The 24,802-nt window shown below is 37.7% G+C and overlaps 1 protein-coding gene and 1 pseudogene across 1 annotated transcript in view; both read right to left on the bottom strand.

Moving 5' to 3' along the window:
• UNC13B (unc-13 homolog B) overlaps positions 1–24,802 on the bottom strand; it is a 227,314-nt gene that overhangs the window by 137,294 nt on the left and 65,218 nt on the right. Inside the window, exons 4-7 of the mRNA XM_055301919.1 lie at positions 22,570–22,687; positions 21,248–21,371; positions 14,395–14,468; positions 8,436–8,493 (exon numbers count right to left, since the gene is read on the bottom strand). Of these exons, the coding sequence (XP_055157894.1) occupies positions 8,436–8,493; positions 14,395–14,468; positions 21,248–21,371; positions 22,570–22,687 (374 nt within the window). The remainder of the gene's footprint in view (positions 1–8,435; positions 8,494–14,394; positions 14,469–21,247; positions 21,372–22,569; positions 22,688–24,802) is intronic.
• Positions 2,561–2,949, bottom strand: LOC129494810 (40S ribosomal protein S15a-like; annotated as a pseudogene).

The raw sequence follows: 24,802 nt of genomic DNA on the forward strand, positions 1-24,802 counted from the left end.
AAAATGCTCCGCATCACTTGCCATCAGGGAAATACAAATCAAAACCACAATGAGATACCACCTCACACCAGTGAGAATGGGGAAAATTAACAAGGCGGGAAACCACAAATGTTGGAGAGGATGTGGAGAAGGGGGAACCCTCCTGCACTGTTGGTGGGAATGTGAACTGGTGCAGCCACTCTGGAAAACTGTGTGGAGGTTCCTCAAAGAGTGAAAAATAGATCTGCCCTACGACCCAGCAATCGCACTACTGGGGATTTATCCCAAAGATACAGATGCAATGAAATGCCGGGACACCTGCACCCCGATGTTTATAGCAAGAATGTCCACAATAGCCCAACTGTGGAAGGAGTCCATCGAAAGATGTCCATCGAAAGATGAATGGATAAAGAAGATGTGGTTTATGTATACAATGGAATATTACTCAACCATTAGAAACGACAAATACCCACCATTTGCTTCGATGTGGATAGAACTGGAGGGTATTATGCAGAGTGAAATAAGTCAATCGGAGAAGGACAAACATAATATGGTCTCATTCATTTGGGGAATATAAAAAATAGTGAAAGGGAATAAAGGGGAAAGGAGAAAAAATGAGTGGGAAATATCAGAAAGGGAGACAGAACATGGAAGACTCCTAACTCTGGGACACGAAGTAGGGGTGGTGGAAGGGGAGGTGGGCAGGGGGTGGGGGTGACTGGGTGGCAGGCACTGAAAGGGCACTTGACGGGATGAGCACTGGGTTTATTCTGTATGTTGACAAATTGAACACCAATAAAAAATAAATTTATTTTAAAAATAAAATAAAAAATAAAACAAGGACTCAATTATTCCATTACTCTTCCTAATAAGTTTTAGCTATTAAAAGTAGTACATTGTTGGGAGAGCCTGTCTGGCTCAGTCAGTAGAGCACATGACTCTTATCTCAGGGTCATGAGTTTGAGCCCCACGTTGGGTGTAGAGATTACTTAAAAAAAAAAAAAAAAAAAGGATCCCTGGGTGGCGCAGCGGTTTGGCGCCTGCCTTTGGCCCGGGGCGTGGTCCTGGAGTCCTGGGATCGAGTCCCGCATTGGGCTCCCTGCATGGAGCCTGCTTCTCCCTCTGCCTGTGTCTCTGCCTCTCTCTCTCTCTCTCTCTCTCTGTGACTATCATAAATAAATAAAAAAATAAAAATAAAAAAAAGGTAGCACATCGTTAAGTATTTAAAAAATTTAAGATGCAAAAAGAGGGTTAAAAAGTCATTAATACCATAGATGAATGGAAAAAGAAGATATGGTATACATATATAATGGGAAACTACTCAGCCATAGAAAAAGAATGAAATCTTCCATTTACAATAACATAGATGAATCTAGAAGACATAATTCTAAGTGAAATAAGTCAGAGAAATACGAACACCATATGATTTCACCCATATGTGGAATTTAAGAAAATGAACAAAGAGAAAAAAAGACAACAAAAAGCAGACTCTTAAATATAGAGAGCAAACTGGTAGTCACCAGAGGGGAGGTGGGTGGGGGAATAGGTAAAATAGCTATAGGGGGATCCCTGGGTGGCTCAGCGGTTTGGCACCTGCCTTTGGCCCGGGGCGTGGTCCTGGAGTCCTGGGATCGAGTCCCGCATTGGGCTCCCTGCATGGAGCCTGCTTCTCCCTCTGCCTGTGTCTCTGCCTCTCTCTCTCTCTCTCTCTCTATGTCTATCATGAATAAATAAATAAATCTTAAAAAAAATAGCTATAGGGAATTAAGAGTACACTTATCATCATGTATAGAATTGCTGAATCACTATACTGTACACATGAAACATGTAACATTCTATGTTAATTATACTGAATTAAAAGAAGAAAGAAAAAAATAGGTAGTACCATATAAACATTATAAGTTTTTGAATCCTTCAAAATAACCTGCTGAAATTTCATTTCTAACTACTTATTGATTTCTTTTAGATTAGAATTGGAAGAGGGCACCTGGGTCACTCAGTTGATTAAGCGTCTGCCTTCGACTCAGATCATGATCCAGATCCTAGGATTGAGCCCTTCATCAGGCTCTCTGCTTAGCAGGGAGTCTGCTTCTTCCTCTCCCTTTGTGTTTTCTCTTTCTTTCTCTCTCTTACTCTCTCACATAAATAAATAAAAATCTGGGCAACCTGGGTGGCTCAGCAGTTTAGCACTGCCTTCGGCCCAGGTCGTGATCCTGGAGACCCGGGATCGAATCCCACGTCGGGCTCCCTGCATGGAGCCTGCTTCTGCCTCTGCCTGTGTCTCTGTCTCTCTCTGTGTCTCTCATGAATGAATAAATAAAATCTTTAAAAATAATAATAATAATAATAATAAATAATCTTTAATTAAAAAAATGGGAAGAACCAAAAAAACATGTCAATCCCACATACCAGACACAAATTTGATTAATATTTTGGTACTTCTATTTCCAGATATTTTCCCCCTAAATATATAAATACATTTATATACATATATATGTGTATATATGTGTGTGTGTGTGTATATATATATATATTTTTTTGGTCCACTAAGGCATTTTACTTGCACATATGAATTACAACCCTAGAAAAAGAATCCCAGGATTTTCCCTCCTGTGTGTTTTTGTCTTGCTTCTTCTGATCCATGATCCCAGCTGAGGTTGTCAGTACAATGAAACCAAACTGGCGGGATGAGAGCAGGTTATTCTGCCATTTTTCTAGATCTTTCAGTTGTACATCAAATCTGGGGATGATCATTCCAAACTTGTTTAACCTGCCCGTAAGGTTCACAATTTTCCCAGCTCTGTGATCATCAATGATTTCAAATCCGCCAATGTAACCATGCTTTATTATCACAGTGAGAAACCAGATAATTACTTTGGAGCATGGCCTAATAAGAACCTGGCATTTGTCTCTCTTTTCAGCATTGTTAATGCTCTTGAGAGCCTCTGCCAGGACATTCATGCACTCCATCATGATGGCACAGAAAGACGGCAGTTATACACATAGATTAATCTGCCAGGGTTGCCATAATAAAGACTGGGTGCTTAAATAGTAGAAATTTATTTTCTCACAATTTCCAGAGGCTTAAAAGTCAAAGATCAAGGTTCTGGCAGGGTTCAATTTCTAGTGAGAGCACTCCTACCTTGGAAACCTTCTTGCTGTGTGCTCATATGGTAGAGAGCGTTCTGGTGCCCTATTAGACTAGAGCCCCTCCCATGACCTCATTTAACCTTTAACACCTCCTCAGAGGTTCTCTCTCCAAATACAATCACATTTGGGGGTTTAGGGCTTCAACATATGAATTTTAGGGGACTGCAATTCAGCCCACAGCATTCCACCTCTGGTCCCCCCAAAATTCACATCTTTAGCACACACAAAATACATTTTTTCCACCCCATCAGCCCCACAAGTCTTAAATCCAGTTCAACTCTAAAATCCAAAGTCTCACTTAAATATCTACTAGATATGAGTGAGACTCCAGTTATGATTCATCGTGAGGCAAAATTCCTCTCCAGCTGTGAACCTGTGAAACCAAACAAGTTATTTGCTCTCAAAATACAAATGGTGGGACCTGCATAAGAGAGAGATTCCCATTCTACAAGAAAGAAAAAGGAAAGAAGGAAGAGGTAACAGGTCTTAAGCAAGTTCAAAACCTAGCAAAGCAAATCATACTAGATCTCAAGGCAGTAGAATAAGTCTCTTTGGTTGATGTCCCACCTTTCAGGCCCACTGGAGTAGCAGCTCATCCCTTACAGGATGGCCCTGACCCCGTGGCTCTCTTCAGTGGCCTCCCTCTGAAAAGAGAAGGAAACATAGCATTGCCCACTAGGCCTTTGCTCAGAGTGGCAGCTCTGATATTCTCTAAGTCACATTCCAGGTCATTCTTCTCTTTCTTCAAGAAAGGCACATGTTCATAGTCAAATAATGTTATGGTCTGATCCTGTAGAATCCAACCTTTCATTGCCTCCCTCTTTTTTTGTCCCTGTTAGTTCAAACTAGCAGTGTCTCTGTTGGTATAATCCCATCTCTACTCCTGTATTCTGCTGAGTTTGCTAGTTAACTCCATAAACCAAAGCCATGTTCTCTTTACTGTTCTCTTCAAAACAAACTTTTTTTTTTAATCAATACAAATAGGCTAAGAATATTCCAAATCTCTAAATTCTGGGTTTTTTGGGTTTTTTGTTTGTTTATTTGTTTGTTTTTACTTAACAATTCCTTCTTCAATTCAATTCTCTCCTCTGTCATTTTACTATAAGCAGTAAGGAAGACCCAAGCCACATCTTCAATACTTTGCTTAGTACAAATTCTACCTTTCATAAACAATTCAGCCAAGTTTGTTGCCACTTTGTAACAATGACTGCCAACAAACCAACTGTTCCTTCCTTCCACCTGAGTCTACTCCAGAATGGCTTCAACATCCTTATCCCTTCACAGCTATCTTGGCTTTTTCTAGCAAACACCTTGAAATTCTTCCAGGCTTTCCTTATCACCGAGTTCTAAAACCACTTCCATATTCTTAGGTATTTGTTTATTGCAGCATACCACCTCTTAGAACCAAAATCTCTATTAATCTGCTCTGATTACCATAACAAAATAGTGTAGAATGAGTGGCTTTCACAACAAAAATTTGTATCCCACCGTTTGGAAGTTGGGAAGTCCAAGATCAAGGTACCAGCTAATTTGATTCTTAGTGAAGGTTTTTTTTTCCTGGCTAGCAGACAGCCAGCTTCTATGTCCTCACACAGAGTCTGTTGTCCTTTCCTCTTATAAGGGTACTGGCCCTATCAGATTAGGGCCTCATTCTTATGATCTCAGTTAACCTTTATCACCTCCTTAAAGGCCCTATCTCCAACAGTCATACAGGGCCTAGGGCTTCAAGGTATGAATTTTGCAGGTATGCAATTCAATCCATAGCAACAAGCTTTAAATTATACACACACACACACACACACACACACACACAGTTTTATATACTTTTTTACAGATTTTATTTTTCAGTAATTTCTACATCAGCATGAGGCTTGAACTCACAACCCCAAGATCAAGAGTCACAGGTTCCATTGCCTAAGCCAGCCAGGCACCCTAGTTTTATATACTTTTTAACTTAAAGGGTTTTTTTTTAAGGTTTTATTTTTCTTTTGAGAGAGAGAGAGAGAATATGAATGTGTGAGTGAGGAAGAGCACAGAGAGAGAATCCCAAGCAGGCTCGATCTCACTACCCCGAAATCATGACCTGAGCTGACACCAAGAGTCAGATGCTTAACCAACAGAGCCACGCAGGTGCCCCTTTAACTTAAAGTTTCATAAAAATGTCCCTTTTATTATTCAAAGCATAATTTTAAACAAATGCATAATGCCCAATCTTATGATTATAATCATTTAATGTTAACTATAGTGATTTTCAAACTTTGTTATTTAAATAATCTGTAATCAACATCTTTATGCACAAATCTTTATCTGCCTCTTGATTACTTACTTTAATAAACTTCCAAAACTTTGACTACCGAATTGAATGATTTTCTAATTGGAAAAAAATAGCTATAATTTTAATGTAAGTTTAAAATATTATTTACCAATGTCATAAATGTCCAAAACGGCAAGGATTCTTTTGTATGATTATTAAAGGATACTAAAGAATCAGGACAACCAAATAAAGTGTGCAATTCCTGACTGGATCATACAGTGGGGGGAAAAATAGCTATAAAAATATTTGGGGGACTGGGACACCTGGGTGGCTCAGCGGTTGAGCATCTGCCTTTGGCTCAGGGCATGATCCTGAGGGTCCAGGGATCGAATCCCACATCGAGCTCCCTGTGAGGAACTGGATTCTCCTCTCTGCCTATGTCTCTGCCTCTCTCTCTGTCTCTCATGAATAAATAAATAAAATCTTTTAAAAAAATATTTGGGGGACAACTAAGGAATTCCTAATATGCACTAAATATTAGATAGATTATTGGGTCAGTGTTAAACTTCTGGAGTCTGATCATGGTATTTTGGTTACATAGACTGTCCTACCTCCAAAGAGAGAGGAGTGATGTGTCATGAAGTCTGAAGATTATATGATTCAGAAAATACATATAGTTTTGTGTATGTATATACCGAGACAGAGATAAAGACATGAGAGAGAGGTGGGAACAAGTCAGACTAAATGTGGCAAAATGTTTACCACTAAAGGGTAAATGGGTGCTCATTATATTGTACTTTCAACTTTTCTGTTGTAAATTTTCAAAATAAAAATATATGAGGGAATAGTCAAAAGACAGGAACAGACCATTCATAGAAAAATAAATTAGCCCACAAGCTTATGGAAATCAATAAACTTGTTGATTATTTATGGCCTTTTATTTCCTCCAGCTCTCTTGGCATTTGATCTCTAATCACTTCAACTGCACTTCATCATATGGGTGCAGGACAGAATGGGAAGTGAAATCTCAATCATTCCATTTATCTCATTAGCAGTCCTGGAAAAAGATTCAAAAGATTAAAAAGGTCAGGGTTACCTGAGCGGCTCAATCAGTTAAGCGTCTAACTCTTGATTTTAGCTCGTGATGATCTCAGGGTTGTGAGATTGAGGCCCGCCCGTGTCTCAACCAGCTCTGGACTGGTTGTGAAGTCTGCTTAAGATTCTTTCTCTCTTCCTCTGTGTCTTGTTCTCACTCTCTCTCTCTCCCAAAAATAGATAGATAGATAGATAGATAGATAGATAGATAGATAGATAGATAGTATTTAAAAGGTCAAAATTAGCTCATTTCAATGAATTCTGGAAAGGACCTATAGATTTTAATTTATAACCTGGTTTTCAATTCAGATTCTTCTGGTCTCCTATGACCCTAAATGTTTGATAAGTTCTAAGTTCTATCTATAAGGAAAGGGGGAAAAAAAGTGAGCAATAAGTCAGAAAAAATAGAAAATTTTCTTTAAAGAAAGAAAATATGTTGAAGTCTGCCATTGGTCTTACTTTTATCAAGAAAGTAGCCTATAGGGATCCCTGGGTGGCACAGCGGTTTGGCGCCTGCCTTTGGCCCAGGGCGCGATCCTGGAGACCCGGGATCGAATCCCACGTCGGGCTCCTGGTGCATGGAGCCTGCTTCTCCCTCTACCTGTGTCTCTGCCTCTCTCTCTCTCTCTCTCTCTCTCTCTCTCTCTCTGTGCCTCTCATGAATAAATAAATAAAAGCTTTAAAAAATATTAAAAAAAAAAAAAGAAAGTAGCCTATAAAATGGAAGACAACCGATGGGATTTACAAACCATGAATGGAGGTTTTCCTTTCACTATGAAGGTTATAATGGTTGCAAGCATAGGATGTGGAATCAAGTTGTCTGTGTTAGGATATTTACTCCACTATCTACTACCTATATGATTTGTGGCAAATTACTCCATATCTTTATGGCTCAGTTTCCTCATCCGAAAAATGGGACAACAGTAAAAACTGTCTTAGGGTTATTGTGAAGATTAAATAAGTCAGTACATAATTTTAGTTCTGATAGCATCTGGCCCCAAGATATGTTAGTTACTATGGCTCTTATTTTTACCAGTATTACTACAATAACTACAACTACCACTTTCAAATAGCAGTTGTTAAGAGTTTTGCATCTGGTTCAGAAAAACTATAGTAACACAAAAGAAAAACATACACACACTCCCAGAGGTTGAAAAAGTAAAGACAACAGATACCAAGTCAATTCGTTAGTGTCACCTCAGACTATTTTGAGAGAAACTGAGAAGGTAGAAATATACCAACAATACACAGCTCCTTTCAAGAATGAATTTTTGAAGTCTGGATAAATTAATTTCAAGAGAAATGACAAGTTCTCTCAATCATTTATCAAACTTCATTGAGGCTTACATTACTATGTATCAGATACTGAGAAAGACGCTAGAAATAAAATGGAAGAATGTCTATGCCTTTAAAAACTTTGTGTTCTTGTCAAAGAAATATACATAGATTATAATGTATAAGGGGTTATATGATGAATGTATGTATAGGATACTATGGAAGCAGAAGAAAGACACCTAAGCTAGACCTGGGGGAAGGAGGAAACAGAAAGAAGACTTCCCAAGAGGGATGACATTATAGTGACATTTAAACTGAGCTTTAAAGAACAGTAACAGGTAAAGGGGATAAAATGGGGGGAAAATAAAAAAAATGGGGGAAAAATCATTCCTCCATGGGTAACAGCTTGCAAATGGAGATAAAAGATGAGCATCATTGCCCTGCCTACAGCCACACAAAATCAAAAGGACTCTTCTAAAGCTATGGTCAGATAACCACTGGAGATATAAACCTGAATAGGTGTGCTTCCAGAATATCTTCTATTTACATCTCCAACCTCCCCAACTCCAAAAAAGTCCTGTTTGGAGAACTGACAGAAAGCTGTGATTAAAGAAAAAAAAAAAGAAAGAAAAGAAAAAGAAAGCTGTGATTAAGGACATTCAGAGACAAGTTTCTCACTTACAACACTGGGCGGCAGCAGTGGGCAATGGCTTCCTCTGGCTTTCTTCTTGAATAGAATACTAGAAGCAGAAAGGAGAAAGAAAAAAAAATACAGATAAGAGGTCCAAGTGGGGGTGGGGGCGGGGGATCACAGCAATATGTAAAAGGTTTAGCTTTTGACTAGAGTTAAATTTTTACTGAACAGAAACAGATCATCCTGCTCATTCACCTACGTGGCCCTGACATAGAGGCCAGACTATGAAATGTGGTCTTTGCCTAATGCAACAGGCTAAAGCAGGATAGCAGAGATTGTTCCAACCAAGGGCACCTGGGTATGTACCAGCTCTGCCAGGCAGCTGTAGAAGGCTTAGAGGAGCCTTAGGAAGCTTGAAGCTCAGTCCTCTGAGTTTTCTTATGGATCTTGTATAAATTTCTCCATTTGGGTGATGGAACTGAAAATCTCTCTAAAAGTGAGTTTTCTCATCTTTAAAAATGTAATAGCACTTCTCTCACAAGGTCATGTGGGAAGGGAAATGACTTAAACACGTAACACAATAACTAAAACCTACTAGAGTCCTCTTCCAACTTATACTCTAGTCTCCCCAACCCAACACCACCATCACAACCATAAAAACAGATTATTGAAGCCATTTAAAAAAAAAAAAAAAAAGCTCTATAAAAGAGACCAGAACTGGGCAGCCCCGGTGGTGCAGTGGTTTAGCGCCGCCTGCAGTCCAGGGTGTGATCCTGGAGACCGGGGATGGAGTCCCACGTCGGGCTCCTTGCGTGGAGCCGGCTTCTCCCTCTGCCTGTGTCTCTGCCTCTCTCTCTCTCTCTCTGTGTGTGTTTCTCATGAATAAATAAATTTTTAAAAAATCTTAAAAAAAAAAAGAGAGATCAGAACTAAATGCAAGTCTTAAGGATGAGCAGGTAAACAAGTTAACACAGGGGTGCCTGAATGGCTCAGTGGTTGAGCATCTGCCTTTGGCTCCGGTCATGATCCCAAGGTTCTGGGATTGAGTCCTATATGGAGCTCCCCACAGGGAGCCTGCATCTCCCTCAGCCTATGTCTCTGCCTCTCTCTGTGTCTCTCTCATGAATAAATTTAAAAAAGAACAACAACAACAGGGGCGCCTGGGTGGCTTGGGATGTCTGGGTGGTTCAGCGGTTGAGCGTCTGCCTTTGGCTCAGGGCATGGTCCCAGGATCCAGGATCCAGTCCCACACTGGGCTCCTTGCAGGAAGCCTGCTTCTCCCTCTGCCTATATCTCTGCCTCTCTCTGTGTGTCTTTCATGAATAAATAAATAAAAGGAAAAAAAGAAAGAAAAAGTTAACACAGGTATACAGTCTGAAAAATAGTTTGATTCAGAGCCTATTGGAGGATTCAAAAAATATAATTTGGTCCAGCAATTTGTAAACATGAGATCTGGAGTTCTCATCCTGACTCTGTCACTTATTACTACACTCTGATGTACTAGGTAAGACAGAGCACTCTAACACTGCCAATGAATGAGCCACTCATTCAACAGATACCTCTTGAATACCCCATTATACACAAAGGCCTTGACAGAGGTCATGGTAAGGAGTCTGGACTTTATTCTAGTGTATTGGGAAGTCATTTATAATTTTTTAAAAGTTTTATTTATTTGACAGAGAGAGCACAAGCAGGAAGAGCCACAGAGGGAGAGGGAAAGGGAGAAGCAGACTCCCCATTGAGCAGGAAGCCCAATGCGGTGGATCCCAAGACCCTGAGATCATGAGCCGAACCAAAGGCAGACATCCAACTGCCCAACTGACTGAGGAATCCAGGCACCCCAAAGGAAGCCATTTATGCTTTTAAATCCAAGAGAGATATGACTTGACTACACTTTAAAAGTCCTTCTGCTCAATGTCCACAATAGCCAAACTGTGGAAGGTGCCTCAGTGTCCATCGAAAGATGAATGGATAAAGAAGATGTGGTTTATGTATACAATGGAATATTACTCAGCCATTAGAAATGACAAATACGGGATCCCTGGGTGGTGCAGCGGTTTGGCGCCTGCCTTTGGCCCAGGGCGCAATCCTGGAGACCCGGGATCGAATCCCACGTCGGGCTCCCGGTGCATGGAGCCTGCTTCTCCCTCTGCCTGTGTCTCTGCCTCTCTCTCTCTCTCTCTCTCTCTGTGTGACTATCATAAATAAAAAAAATAAATAAATAAAAAAGAAATGACAAATACCCACCATTTGCTTCAACGTGGATGGAACTGGAGGGTATTATGCTGAGTGAAGTAAGTCAATCGGAGAGGAAAAACATTATATGGTCTCATTCATTTGGAGAATATAAAAAGTGAAAGGGATTAAAGGGGAAAGGAGAGAAAATGAGTGGGAAATATCAGAGAGGGTGACAGAACATGAGAGACTCCTAACAATGGGAAACAAACAAGGGGTGGTAGAAAGGGAGGTGGGCGGGGGGATGGGGTTACTGGGTGACAGGCACTGAGGGGGACACTTGACTGGATGAGCACTGTTATGCTATATTTTGGCAAGTTGAACTCCAATAAAAAAATATATACCAAAAAAAAAGTCCTACTGCTGTGTGAGATAAACTATAGGGAACAAGAGGGAAAGACTAATTACTGCAATAATCCCGACAAAAGTTTATGGCAGCTTACATAGGAGTATTAATGGTACAGGGCACTACAGGTAGTTGAATCCAAAACACAAAACACTTTTTATATGTAAATACACGTTTATATGTGAAGTACTTTATAAGCAATAAACTATGATACAAGTATCAGAGGTAGATACTGCTATTACTAATTCCAATAAGGAATAAAAGACAGATCCCACTGCTGGTGGGAATGTAAACTGGTGTAACCATTGTGGAAAACAGTATAGAGGTTCCCAAAAAGTTAAAAATAGAACTACCACATGATCCAGTAATTCCACTATTAGATATTTACCCAAATGTATAAAAACACTAATTTGAAAGGATGTATGTAGCCCTATGTTTAAAGTAGCATTATTTACAATAGTCAAATTACGGAAGTAACCCAAGTGTCCATGGATAGATGAATGGGAAAAGAAGATGTGGTATATATACACAATGGGATATTAATCAGCCACAGAAAATAATGAAATCTTGCCACTTGCAACAACATGGATGGATCTAAAGAATATATTAATAAGTGAAATAAGTCAGTAAAAGACAGATATCATACAACTTCACTCATATGTGGAATTTAAGAAACAAATGAACAACAATAAAAAAAGAGACAAACCAAAAACCAGATTCTTAAACATAGAGAACAAACTGATAGTTATCAGAGGTAGGGGAGATAAACTAGGATGAAGGGGATTAAGAGTACACTTATCGTGATGAGCACTGAGTAATACAAAAACTGTTCAATCACTATATTGTACACTTAAAACTAATATAATGCTGTAATTAAAATTATACTGTAATTAAATTTTTTAAATTGCTGAATAAGATCAATACTAAAAATGAGCAACAAAGCTTTGCCTTATAACAACAATGAACTATTAGAAAATGTAATTTTTTTAGAATACCATGATTAGGAATGAATATCTAACAAAAAAAAATGCAAAACTACCTGGAGAAAACAGGTTTCCCCCCATAGCACTTCTCAAACTTTAACACTTACTATATTTATTACGATCCTACTTATTGTCTGCCTCCTCCTATATGATCTATGAGAACAGGGCTCTTTGTTTAACCTTTGATGTTTATCAAGCACATAAAACAATGCCTGGTATTTAGTGTTTGGTAAGTAATTTGTCAAATAAATGAATGAATGAATGTTATCAATAAACAGAAAAACAGATTAAAACAACAATGGTTTAAACTTATTAAATTAGCAAAAATTTTTAATCTGGTAATATCAAGTATCAGTAAGTATACAGAGAAGCAGGAAAATGGAATATAAATTGGTAGAGTTATTTTGGAGAAAAATTTACAATATCTAGTATGACTGAACAGGGCATACCCCACAACCAAGCAATTCTACTTCCTGGGTATATACCCAAAGAATCTTTCATACATAAACATGGAAAAATAGACTCAAAAATGTTCACTGCAGCATACATTTGTACTAGTGAAATTTAATTGCCCATGAGTAAGAAAAGTAATAAATGGTGGTACAATTCAACTGTATCAAGTGGGAGATCCCTAAGCTAGTCTTAATTTAGTGCGTCTGACCCAAGGGGTTCCTGTGTATGGGAACTGCTATATACACATCAGAGAATAAAAAGATAAGATTCTACATTGTGTTTTTTAAATGATTTTGCAGCCAAATGTGACAAAATCTTGATAATTACTGAATCTTAGGAGTGTGTACAAGTTTCATTTTATTATTCCCTCTATTTTTATATCCCCTTAAAATTTTTACATGATAAAAACAGGAAAAAAAAGCACAAAGAATCCAACTTGAGGGATGCCTGGGTGGCTCAGCGGCTGAGTGTCTGCCTTTGGGTCGGCGTGATCTCAGGGTCCTGGGATCTAGTCCCACATCAGGCTCCCCACAGGGAGCCTGCTTCTCCTTCTCCCTCTGCCTGTGTCTGCCTCTCTCTGTGTTTCTCATGAATAAATAAATAATATCTTTAAAAAAAAAAAGAATACAACTTGAATATCCCACTAACCAAAGATGAGATGATTTTAGTATCAAAAAGAACAATGACTGCAACAGATTAAAAACAAATCAATGATATCAAAATCCATAATTCATGGTGATACACCACTAAAAAAAAAAAAAAGAAAGAAAATGTATTTGCTGACTCCAAATGCACTTATGTTCATGTATCCAAACTCTATGCCTATAGCTCCTCACCCTATCTAATCCTGACCTTCATATTCTTTAACGAAGTTGCTTATCAGACATTTCCATTGAAATATTTGCTGGCACTCCAAATTCTACCTTATAATCAGACCAATTTTGTAACAGCCCAACATGTCCAAAAATGAAAATCTGATCTTTTCCCTCCACCACCAGTAACAAAAACATTCCCCATTGCTGATGGCTCAGACTGAGTTCCCTACTGTGCACCAGATTTATCTCTGGAGATAAGATAGGACCAAGCATTTAATAGCCCAAGCATCCCTAAAAAGAACATACAAATAACAATATACAGTTGACTCTTTTTTTTTTAATTTATTTATGATAGTCACAGAGAGAGAGAGAGAGAAAGAGAGAGAGGCAGAGACACAGGCAGAGGGAGAAGCAGGCTCCATGCACTGGGAGCCCGATGTGGGATTCGATCCCGGGTCTCCAGGATCGCACCCTGGGCCAAAGGCAGGTGCCAAACCGCTGCGCCACCCAGGGATCCCCTACAGTTGACTCTTGAACAATGGGGGACTAGTGGCATTGACCTTCCACACAGGCAAAAGTTCACATATTAACTTCTGATCCCCCAAAAACCTAGCTACTAAAAGCCTACTGTGGACGGGAAGCTTTACCAATAAACAGTCAATTAAAGCATATTTTGTATGTTTTATGTATTACATACTATATTCTTATAAGCTAGAGAAAAAAAGTTAAAATCATAAGAGTAAATACATTTACAGAATTATACTGCATTTATCAGAAAAAAAATCTGTAAGTGCACCCACACAGTTCAAATTCCTGTTGTTCAAGGGTCAATTGTTTATCCAAAAATCTGGGAATTGGAAGAAATGCCATCTGTGTAACAAGAGGACAGTTTCCCTAGTATAAGTTCTCACTTACTAGAGCCAGACTAAAAGCCAACTCAGCCATTTATGGGGACAATGAGAAAAATAGAAAAAGTGGGAGTTAGATCTTTCTAATGAATGATTCCTTCCAGCTCCATTTGTTCTTTAATGTAGCTTAAATTCTTTCATTTTTCATTTTTTTTTAAATTCTTTCATTTTTCAACATGTTTCTGGGCCCCTCCCTTGACAAACTATAAAGTATCCTAGAAAGAAATTTTCTCCATCTCTCTGTATCACAAATAAGGCAATTCCTACCTCACTCTCAGCTTCCAAGACATTGATTTGTTCCAATTTGTAGGTCCAATATCTGGCTTCCTCCTCTGGGATATCTACCACAAAAAAGAAGAAACTATGTTACTAGATTTTTAATTTGTTTGTGGGTCAATAATCCTTTTTCCATCAAATAATCAAAATTAGAAAGTGACGGACTAATTTTACTGGTGACTTGGTTCTTGTCATAAACATGATCTTGAATCTTCACAGAAAACAAAGTAATGTACTATTATTTCCATTGGATTAGGACACTTAATATTGTTAAAATGTCAACACTACCCAGTATGATTTACATAATGCATCGCTATCAAAATCTGTTTTTTTGCAGACATAGAAAGTCTCATTCTATGGAAAAAGAAGATGTGGTGTGTGTGTGTGTGTGTGTGTGTATAATGGAATATTCCATTATACAATGGAATATTACCCAGCCATCAAACAGAATATAATCTTGGGGCACCTGGGTGGCTCAGTCAGTTAAGCATCCACCTCTTGATTTCGGCTCAGGTCATGATCTCAGGGTTGGGCTCTGAGCTAGGCATGGAGTCTGCTTAAGATTCTCTCTCCCAAATAAAATAAAATAAAATAAAATTAAATTAAATTAAATTAAATTAAATTAAATTAAATTAAATTAAATTAAATTAAATTAAAATTAAAATTAAAATTAAATAAAATAAAATGATTCTCTCTCCCTCTGCCTCTTACCCCCCACCCACCCACCCAACTCACATGCATATATAGGCTCTCTCTCCTTCAAAAATAAAAATAATTTTTAAAATAATAAAAAATAATGAAATCTTGCCATTTGCTACAATGTGGATAGAGCTAGAGTATATTATGCTAAGCAAAATAAGTTAGAGAAAGACAAATACCATATGATTTCACTCATCTGTGGAATTTAAGATGAACATATGCGAAGAAAAAATAAAAGAAAGAAGGGAACAAACCATAAGAGACTCTGAAAGACAGAGAACTGAGGGTTGATGGAAGGATGTGGGTGGGGGATGGGCCAGACAGATGATGTACATTAGGAGGGCACTTGTTATGAGGAGCACTGGGTGTTTTAAGTAACTGGTGAATCACTGAATTCTACTCCTGAAACCAATATTGCAGTGTATGTTAACTAACCAGAATTTAAAATAAAATTTTGAAAAGAAAAAGAAAATAAAGTTACCCATTAACTGGAAAAAGAAAAAAGAAAGGAAAGAAAACCTCATTCTAAAATTCATACAGAATCTCAGTAACCCCAAATAGCTAAAACAATCTTGAAAAGGAAGAACAAAACTGGAGGACCCAAATTTCCTAATTTCAAAACTTACTACAAAACTACAGTAATCAAAAGAGCATGGCACAGACATACAAAGCAATAAAACAGCCCAGAAATAAACCTTCACATACACAGTCAAATGATTTTTTTGACAAGGGTACCAAGAACACTTAATAGGGCAAAATGTCTTTCAACAAATGGTGTTAGGAAAACTGGATATCCAGATGCAAAAGAATGAAGTTGGACTTCTACCTAATACCACAGAGAAAGATTAATTCAAAATCAATCAAGACCTAAATTTAATACCTAAAACTAATAAAATTCTTAAAAGAAAACATAGGGCAAAAGCTGCATAACTATGGATTTGGCACTGATCTCTTAGAACACCAAAGGTACAGGTCACGACAGAAAAAACGGACAAACAAGACTTCATGAAAATAAAATTTTCTGCATCAAAAGATAGTATCAACAGAACAAAAAAGTAACCCATAGAATGGGAGAAAATATTTACAAAATGTATCTGATAAGGAATTAATGCCTACAATGATAGAGAACTCCTAAAACTTAAAGACAATAAAACAAAAACTCAATTCAAAAATCACAAAGGACTTGATGGACATTTCTCCAAAGAAGATATACGAATAGCCAATAAGGGGCAGCCCACGTGGCTCTGCGATTTAGCACCGCCTTCAGCCCAGGGCATGATCCTGGAGACCCGGGGATCGAGTCCCACCTGGGTTCCTTGCATGGAGCCTGCTTCTCCTTCTACCTGTGTCTCTGCCTCTGCCTCTCTCTCTCTCTCTCTCTCTCTTATGAATGAATAAATAAAATCTTTAAAAAAAAAAAGCAGATAGCCAATAAGCACATGAAAAGATGCTCAATATCACTGATTATTAGGGAAAATACAAATCAAGACTACAATGAGTTTCCACTTTACACCCATTAGGATGGCCACTCTAAAAAAAGAGAAAATAACAAATGTTGATGAGGATGTGGAGAAACTGGAACCCTTGTATATGGTTAATGGCAGTATAAAATGATAAGCCACTATGAAAAACAGCATGGCAAATCTTTAATAAATTAAAAATGGAATTACTATATGATCTAGCAATTCCATTTCTCAGTATATACACAAAAGAATTGAAAGCAGAATCTCAGAGAGTTACTTGTAGACCTAAGTTCATAGCAGCATTATTCACAATAGCTAAAATGTGGGAGCAACTCAATTACCCATCAATGAATGAAAGGATAAGCAAAATGTAGTATATACATACAATGGAATATGACTCGGCCTTGAAAAGGACACATGCCACAACATGAATGAACCTTGAGGACCTTACACTAAATGAAATAAACCTGTTACAAAAGGACAAGTACTATATGATCCCACCTACAAGAAATACTTAGAGCAGTTAAAATCTGAGACAGAATGTAAAATGGTGATTGCCAGGGGTTGGAACAGGGAGAGGGAGAATGGGGAAGTTAGTTTAATGGGTATAGAGTTCCAGTTTTACATGATCAAGAGTTATGGATGTGAATGGCAGTGATGGTTGCACATCATAAATGTGTTAATATCAGTGAACATTACACTTAATGATTAAGACAGTTAATTTTATGTTATGTGATTTTACTACAATAAAAAAAAGGAGTCAAGAAAAAAATTATAGTACATCCTCATTTCTATATGTTTAAGACTGACTGTAAATTAAAAAAAAATCCACTTCTAAAAACATCAAGTAAAAAAAAAAATCAAGTATATTCCATATACCTAACACAACAATGAGGCAATATATGGATCAGATCAACTTTGGAGACATTTAAACAGACTTTCCAGTAGTCCACATGAAGAAATCAAACTCAGGCCCTCTCCTTTGTCCCTCTAATCCAAAATTTCACTTCCTTCCCCTCAAACAGCTTTTCACCAACTGGTGCCAATATCTTCATGTTTTGTAATAAAACCTTCAAGTAATGGATAACCTAATTTATATAACTCTACCTCATCCACAAAATGTGTATTCCGCACTTATTAAAAAGAAATGACAGGGGAAGAAGGGCTGTTTATATGTTCTGATGTAGAATGATTCTTAAGGTACATTATTAAATGGAAAATAGCAAGATACAACAAATATCCTACTACTGTATTTTAAAAAGAGGTTGGGGCACCTGGTGGCTCAATCAGTTAAGCACTGGCTCAGGTCATGGCTCCCTGCTCAGTGGGGAGTCTGCTTCTCCCTCTCTGTTCTGCCCCTTCCCCCTGCTCATGTGCTTGCACGCTACGCCTTCTTTCACTCTCAAATAAATAAAATCTTTTTAAAAGTAAATAAATAAATAAATTTAAAGGTTAGAATTTATACATGTACTTATATATTCAAAAATTGAAAAGATACACAAGAAAGTACTAATCATTGTAGTCTATAGGGAAGAGAACATATTTGTGAGGAAGACTTAATTTTTTTCCCCAATGGGTAACTTTAAAAAAAAAAAAAAAGACCATTGTGCATGTATTATTGCCTCAATCCTCAAAATAGTTTTTTTGTTTTAAATGTGGAGCTACAAGGATGTTTCTTGTAGTACTATTTTTTTCAAAAAGATTTTCTTTGAGAAGAGAGAGCATGTAAGCCCACACACAAGGTTGGGCTGAGTACCAGCTGAGCAGGGAGCTGGTGGCAGGGCTCCATCCCAGGACCCTAGAATCATGACCTGAGACTAAGGCCAATGAAGGCAGACCTTTAACTGACTGAGCCACCCAGGTTCCGCTTGCAGTACTATTTATAACAGTACAAACTTTGAACAATCAAAATCCACAGCAAGAAAAATGGTTAAATGTATTATAGTTTAAATTAAAAGCCGAGTTTCCAAAGCCAAATCATTCAAGTTTAAATCCTCACTTTCCTACTTACTAGCTATGTGATCTTGGGCAAAAGATTTAAATACTCTGTGCCTCCATTTCCTCATCTCTAATCAGATCACAGTTGGATCTACCTCGAAGGATTGAAATGAAGATTATATGAGATACTATGTAAAAATGTTTAGTGATATACATACTGGCACACAATAATCAGCCAACAAATGTTATTATTATTATAAGTTCATACAATAAAATAAAATCAACCACCAAAAATATTATAGAGGAATACCATTTATTTTGTGAGCAATTATTTAACTATGTAATTAGTGAGTAAAACAAGTTAAAATATATTTGTACTATTTTATAGGAATAACTATTAAGTGCATAAAAAAACTAAAAGAAACAGGGATCCCTGGGTGGCGCAGCAGTTTGGCGCCTGCCTTTGACCCAGGGCGCAATCCTGGAGACCCGGGATCGAATCCCACGTCGGGCTCCCGGTGCATGGAGCCTGCTTCTCCCTCTGCCTATGTCTCTGCCTCTCTATCTCTCTGTGTGACTATCATAAATAAATAAATAAATAAATTTACAAAAAAAAAAAAAAGAAACATATCAGGGGTGCCTCAATGGTACAGTTGGTTAAGCATCTAATAACTCTTGGTTTCAGCTCAGCTCATGATCTCAGGGTCATGAAATCAAGCACTCACGTGGAGTCTGCTTGAGATTCTCTTTGCCTCTCTCTCTGCCCCTCTTCCCCTATCTCAAATAAATAAATAAATAAATAAATAAATAAATAAATAAATAAAAATTTTAAATAAAAGAAACATATCAACACATTAAAAAAAATCTCCAGTTCGTGAGATCATATTTTAATTTTTTTTTTTTTGCATACCTGTATTTTCTAAACTTTGAACATAAAAAAATCACGGGACGCCTGGGTGGCTCAGTGGTTAAGTGTCCGCCTTCGGCTCAGGGCATGATCCTGGAGTTCCATGATTGAATCCCACATCGGGCTCAAATCATGGAGCTTGCTTCTCCCTCTGCCTATGTCTCTGCCACTCTCTTTCTGTGTCTCTCATGAATAAATAAATAAAATCTTTTTAAAAAATCACATTACTACTTTTAAAAGTTAATGGTATATAACTGAATAAAATATTTCATGGGCTTCTGAATTATCCGAAAGAAAATTTCATTGCCAAAATATGGCACACTGTAAGCTAAAATTCTTCCCTTAGAAGTACTCTTTATTTTTTATTATTTTTTAAAACTTATTTATTTATTCATGAGATTAGAGAGAGGCAGAGAGCCATGCTTATGTCTCTGCCTCTCTCTCTCATGAATAAATATTTTTTAAAAATAAATTTCAAAATTTTAAAAAATTAAAAAAAAACATTTATCAGACACTATTACATGCCAAGCAAACTCTAAAGATACCAAAATAAGGTACACAAGAGCCCTCATGAAACTCAAAATCTAGATAGAAATGTATACTGCCACCAATGACACAATATAAGTGATACAGTATTGTAAGGGAGGAATATCTGTTTAAAACGCAATGGTGGGGAGGGGACGCCTGGTTGACTCAGTTGATGAAACATGCAACTCTTGATCCTAGGGTTGTGAATTCAAGCCCCATGATGGACGTGAAGCCTACTTAAAATAAAAACAAATAGGGCAGCCCGCGTGGCTCAGCGGTTTAGCACCACCTTCAGCCCAGGGTGTGATCCTGGAGACCTGGGATCAAGTCCCATGTCAGGCTTCCTGCATGGGGCCTGCTTCTCCCTCTGTCTGTGTCTCTGCCTCTCTGTGTGTCTCTCTCATGAACGAACAAATGAATAAAAAATAAATAAATAAATTTAAAAAGATAAAAATAAATAAATGAAATAAAATGAGGGATGGACTAACAGTGTGTGGAGCTCCACAGATCTACTCTCCAGCAAAACTATATATTTTTTAAAAAGCCTATTTTTGCCATGAATATGTATTTTTTTGTTTTCTAAAAATTGTTTTAAATTTTTTATTTAAATTCAATTTAGTTAATATTTAGTGTATTACTAGTTTAGGGGTAGAATTTAGTGATTCTTCAGTTGCATATAACACCCAGTGCTCATTACACCAAGGGCCCTCCTTAATACCCATCAACCAACTACTCCATCTCCCCACCCACTATCTCTCCAGCAACCTTCAGTTTGTTTCCTAAAGTGAAGTCTCTTATGGTTTGCCTCCCTCTCTGTTTTTAATCTTATTTTTCCTTTACTTCCCCTCTGTTCATCTATTTTGTTTCTTAAATTCCACATATGAGTGAAATCATATGGCATGTGTCTTTCTGACTTAAAAATTATTTTCAAATACTTTTCTATTTATCAATGCTATTTCAATATTTAAATTGACAAATCACAAGGTATATATTCACTTTAAGCCAATGAATGTTAAATTATTAAAAGAACAAATTACTGATGTTCTCTAACAAGCATTTCCTAAGTTATTAAAATAGAGAAACCTAATGACTTGAAGAGAATGTACTTAGTGTGGATTCTTTACTGAGTACCATTCTACAGTTTGCACCATTCCTAGGGTAGTGTTATAGGGACTAGGGCAGAAGACAAAATGCCCTCAAAGGAGATAGCTGACAAAACAAAAAATACAGTAATGAGACTAGCAAACAATTGTTAACCATATGGTAAAAAGTATTAAATGGTTTTCAAAGTCCAGTCCAATAAACTCACCAAAAGGCAACTCAAATCTTGTATCAAGCAAAATCTTATGAGGAGTTGGGTTTTTAGTTCCACAGATCTCATCATCTTTCATCAATGTCTCTGCCTCCAACGTGGACCACTCCCCAGGCCCTTCCTAAAAAAAAAAACCTAAGATTAAACTTAATTTCTTATGCCTCCCCTCCTCCTGGTTTAAGAGCTGGTGTTTTTCTCTGAATGTCCTTATTGGAGAGCTCCTGGGGACCACTCACATCCTGATGAGGCAAATATACCACTGTCACCACCTGCTTCTACAGCCAGGTGGTTTCTGTTCTCCCTCTTTGGTAGACAATTAGCTATCACTTTGCTCAGCTCTCTGAAAGACCACTGAAGATAGAATTTTGAAGTACCAAACTCAAAAACCAAACATCTCCATAAATTAATATTTAATCTGCACAATTTTTAAAGACTGTGTCACTTAATATGTATTGCTACTTCTAATCAGTAAAGAGCTACTAACATTACTAGTTAAAGTACACCTGAACTGGAGCCACAATAAAAATGAACTACCCCTCAGCCTGGGGAAGTAGAGACTTAGCCAGAACTAAAAGAATTTAGGAAAGGGAGGCACACTTGCAATATCCATACTCCTAGAGAAAACACGCAGTCAATGTTAAAGGCAAATAAGAATACAATACATTTTTTCCAAGTTCAGAGTAACTGTCTATCGGGGAAATGATGCTGAGTTATGTTTTGATCTGGGAAAATAAAGTAGAAAAGCACTCTTGGAATAATGTATAGAGATAGTATGAATAACAATTGCCCCACATATTAATTCCTTAAACTCTGTTAGGGTTATATATGAAAGACAGAAGATTGAAACCAGTTCCCTGGGAATTGGTGATTCAAAGAAATAAAGAAGAGAACAGGATCCAGGCTGAGGAATTTTAATGGGATCCCTCCCAGGATAGTATCTTAGAGGGGAATGCAGAAACCACAGGTATCCTAGATCACATACACAAACATATACCCCCTCTTTTTTCCTTCTCCCTCCAATCCCTCTATCCTTCTCTCACACACAGTCCTGAGAAGGGGATATCTATCTGATATGGCTAAAAAAATGTTCTGGAACCTCTGAGTTCAGTCATAGGACAGAGAGAAGACAAGACTTAAATAAAATCCATTGAACCTCTGACTGAGGTTCATGCTCAATAGGCTGGTTGCATGCTCACTAATTAGAAAGGGGGGGGGCAGAACAATCTAAGATGCATGGATGAATATTAGCTGAATGCAGCTAGGATGGGGACAAGCATAGGCTAGAACCGTACCTCCAAATTGACAATGCATTGACTGACCTCATCCGACTGACGAACAGTCTTCAGTGCAATCCACACAGTCCCAACCATGGTGTCCCAGATCAGTCCTTTGTTCCATACTTCCACACTTAGACCCAGGTCCAGGCGACTAATCTCACTGAAGGAAAGAAGAAAGCCCTTAAAAGAAAGCCAGATAAGGATGCCAGGCAGGCTCAGTAAGAACATGTGACTCTTGGTATCAGGGTTGTGAGTTTGAGCCCTATGTTGGGTATAGAGATTACTAAAAATAACTAAAACTTGAAAAAAAAAAGCCAGATAATATGCAATATACATCTCCTACATCTATATCTCCTGTTTTGCTAAACCTTGAATACTTTCTCACAAGGATCCTGTTCTTGGGGAAAACCAAAATGTCCCAGAATGCTACAACCATTCTTTAGGTTCCTAGAAAACTATTTAAGTATCCATAAAAAATTCCTTTGTTCATCCATCCTCTCTCCTCTGGAGCTACAAATATGGTTAGATTAATGCATTTTCACACACACACACAAATGGGGGTAAGTAATGAGGGCATTACTGCCAGGCCTGCAAGCCTAAAATTTCTACCCTAAGAAGTTTCATATATTTATTATTAATAGTAACACTACCCTCAATTAACATTTACAAACTGTACATAGGAAACTTAGGGAAAGTCAAGGCTTCTTTACAAGATTTATGAAAGGGGGTTCAAGCAAAAGTAAAAAGGCTCCTGAGAAGATCCAGGTCTGACAGGAACTTGCTGTCAGAGCCAGGTAAGGGACACTAGAGTGTGCCGGTTCACTCCACTCAGCTCCTGGAGAACCCATTAGAAATTATCAGTTAAAATAGACACTGTCATTTATAAACAAAATGTTTGTCAGAAGATAGTGATAAACACAATGATTTTATAATCATTTAATAATTTGGAAAAAAAATTTTTTAAAGAAATCATTTCATGTCTTTTGCCCATTTCATGATTGGATTGTTTGTTTCTTTGCTGTTGAGTTTAATAAGTTCTTTATACTTCTTGGAAACTAGCCCTTTATCTGATATGTCATTTGCAAATATCTTCTCCCATTCTGTAGGCTGTCTTTGAGTTTTGTGACTGTACCCTTTGCTGTCCAAAAGCTTCTTATCTTGATGAAGTCCCAATAGTTCATTTTTGCTTTTGTTTCTTTTGCCTTCGTGGATGTATCTTGCAGGAAGTTACTATCGCGTTCAAAAAGGGTGTTGCCTGTGTTCTCCTCTAGGATTTTGATGGAATCTTGTCTCACATTTAGATCTTTCATCCATTTTGAGTTTATCTTTGTGTATGGTGAAAGAGAGTGGTCCAGTTTCATTCTTCTGCATGTGGATGTCCAATTTTCCCAGCACCATTTATTGAAGAGACTGTCGTTTTTCCAGTGGATAGTCTTTCCTCCTTTGTCGAATATTAGTTGACCATAAAGTTGAGGGTCCACTTCTGGATTCTCTATTCTGTTCCATTGATCTATGTGCCTGTTTTTGTGCCAGTACCACACTGTCCTGATGACGACAGCTTTGTAGTACAAACTGAAATCTGACATTGTGATGCACCCACCTATGGTTTTCTTTTTCAATATTCCCCTGGTTATTCCGGGTCCTTTCTGATTCCACACAAATCTTAAAATAATTTGTTCCAACTCTCTGAAGAAAGTCCATGGTATTTTGATAGGGATTGCATTAAAAGTGTAAATTGCTCTGGGTAACATTGACATTTTCACAATATTAATTCTGCCAATCCATGAGCATGGAATATTTTTTCATCTCTTTGTGTCTTCCTCAATTTCTTTCAGAAGTGTTCTGTAGTTTTTAGGGTATAGATTCTTTACTCTTTGGTTAGGTTTATTCCTAGGTATCTTATGCTTTTGGGTGCAATTGTACATGGGATTGACTCCTTAATTTCTCTTTCTTCAGTCTCATTCTTAGTGTATAGAAATGCCACTGACTTCTGGGCATTGATTTTGTATCCTGCCACACTGCCAAATTGCTGAATGAGTTCTAGCATTCTTGGGGTGGAGGCTTTTGGGTTTTCTATGTAGAGTATCATGTCACTGGCGAAGAGGGAGAGTTTGACTTCTTCTTTGCCTATTTGAATGCCTTTGATTTCCTTTTGTTGCCTGATTGCTGAGGCTAGGACTTCTATTACTATGTTGAATAGCAGTGGTGAGAGTGGACATACCTGTCTTGTTCCTGATCTTAGGGGAAAGACTCCCAGTGCTTCCCCATTGAGAAT

The sequence above is a fragment of the Nyctereutes procyonoides genome, unplaced genomic scaffold (genome assembly GCF_905146905.1).
Source record: "Nyctereutes procyonoides isolate TBG_1078 unplaced genomic scaffold, NYPRO_anot_genome, whole genome shotgun sequence".
Lineage (NCBI taxonomy): Eukaryota > Metazoa > Chordata > Mammalia > Carnivora > Canidae > Nyctereutes > Nyctereutes procyonoides.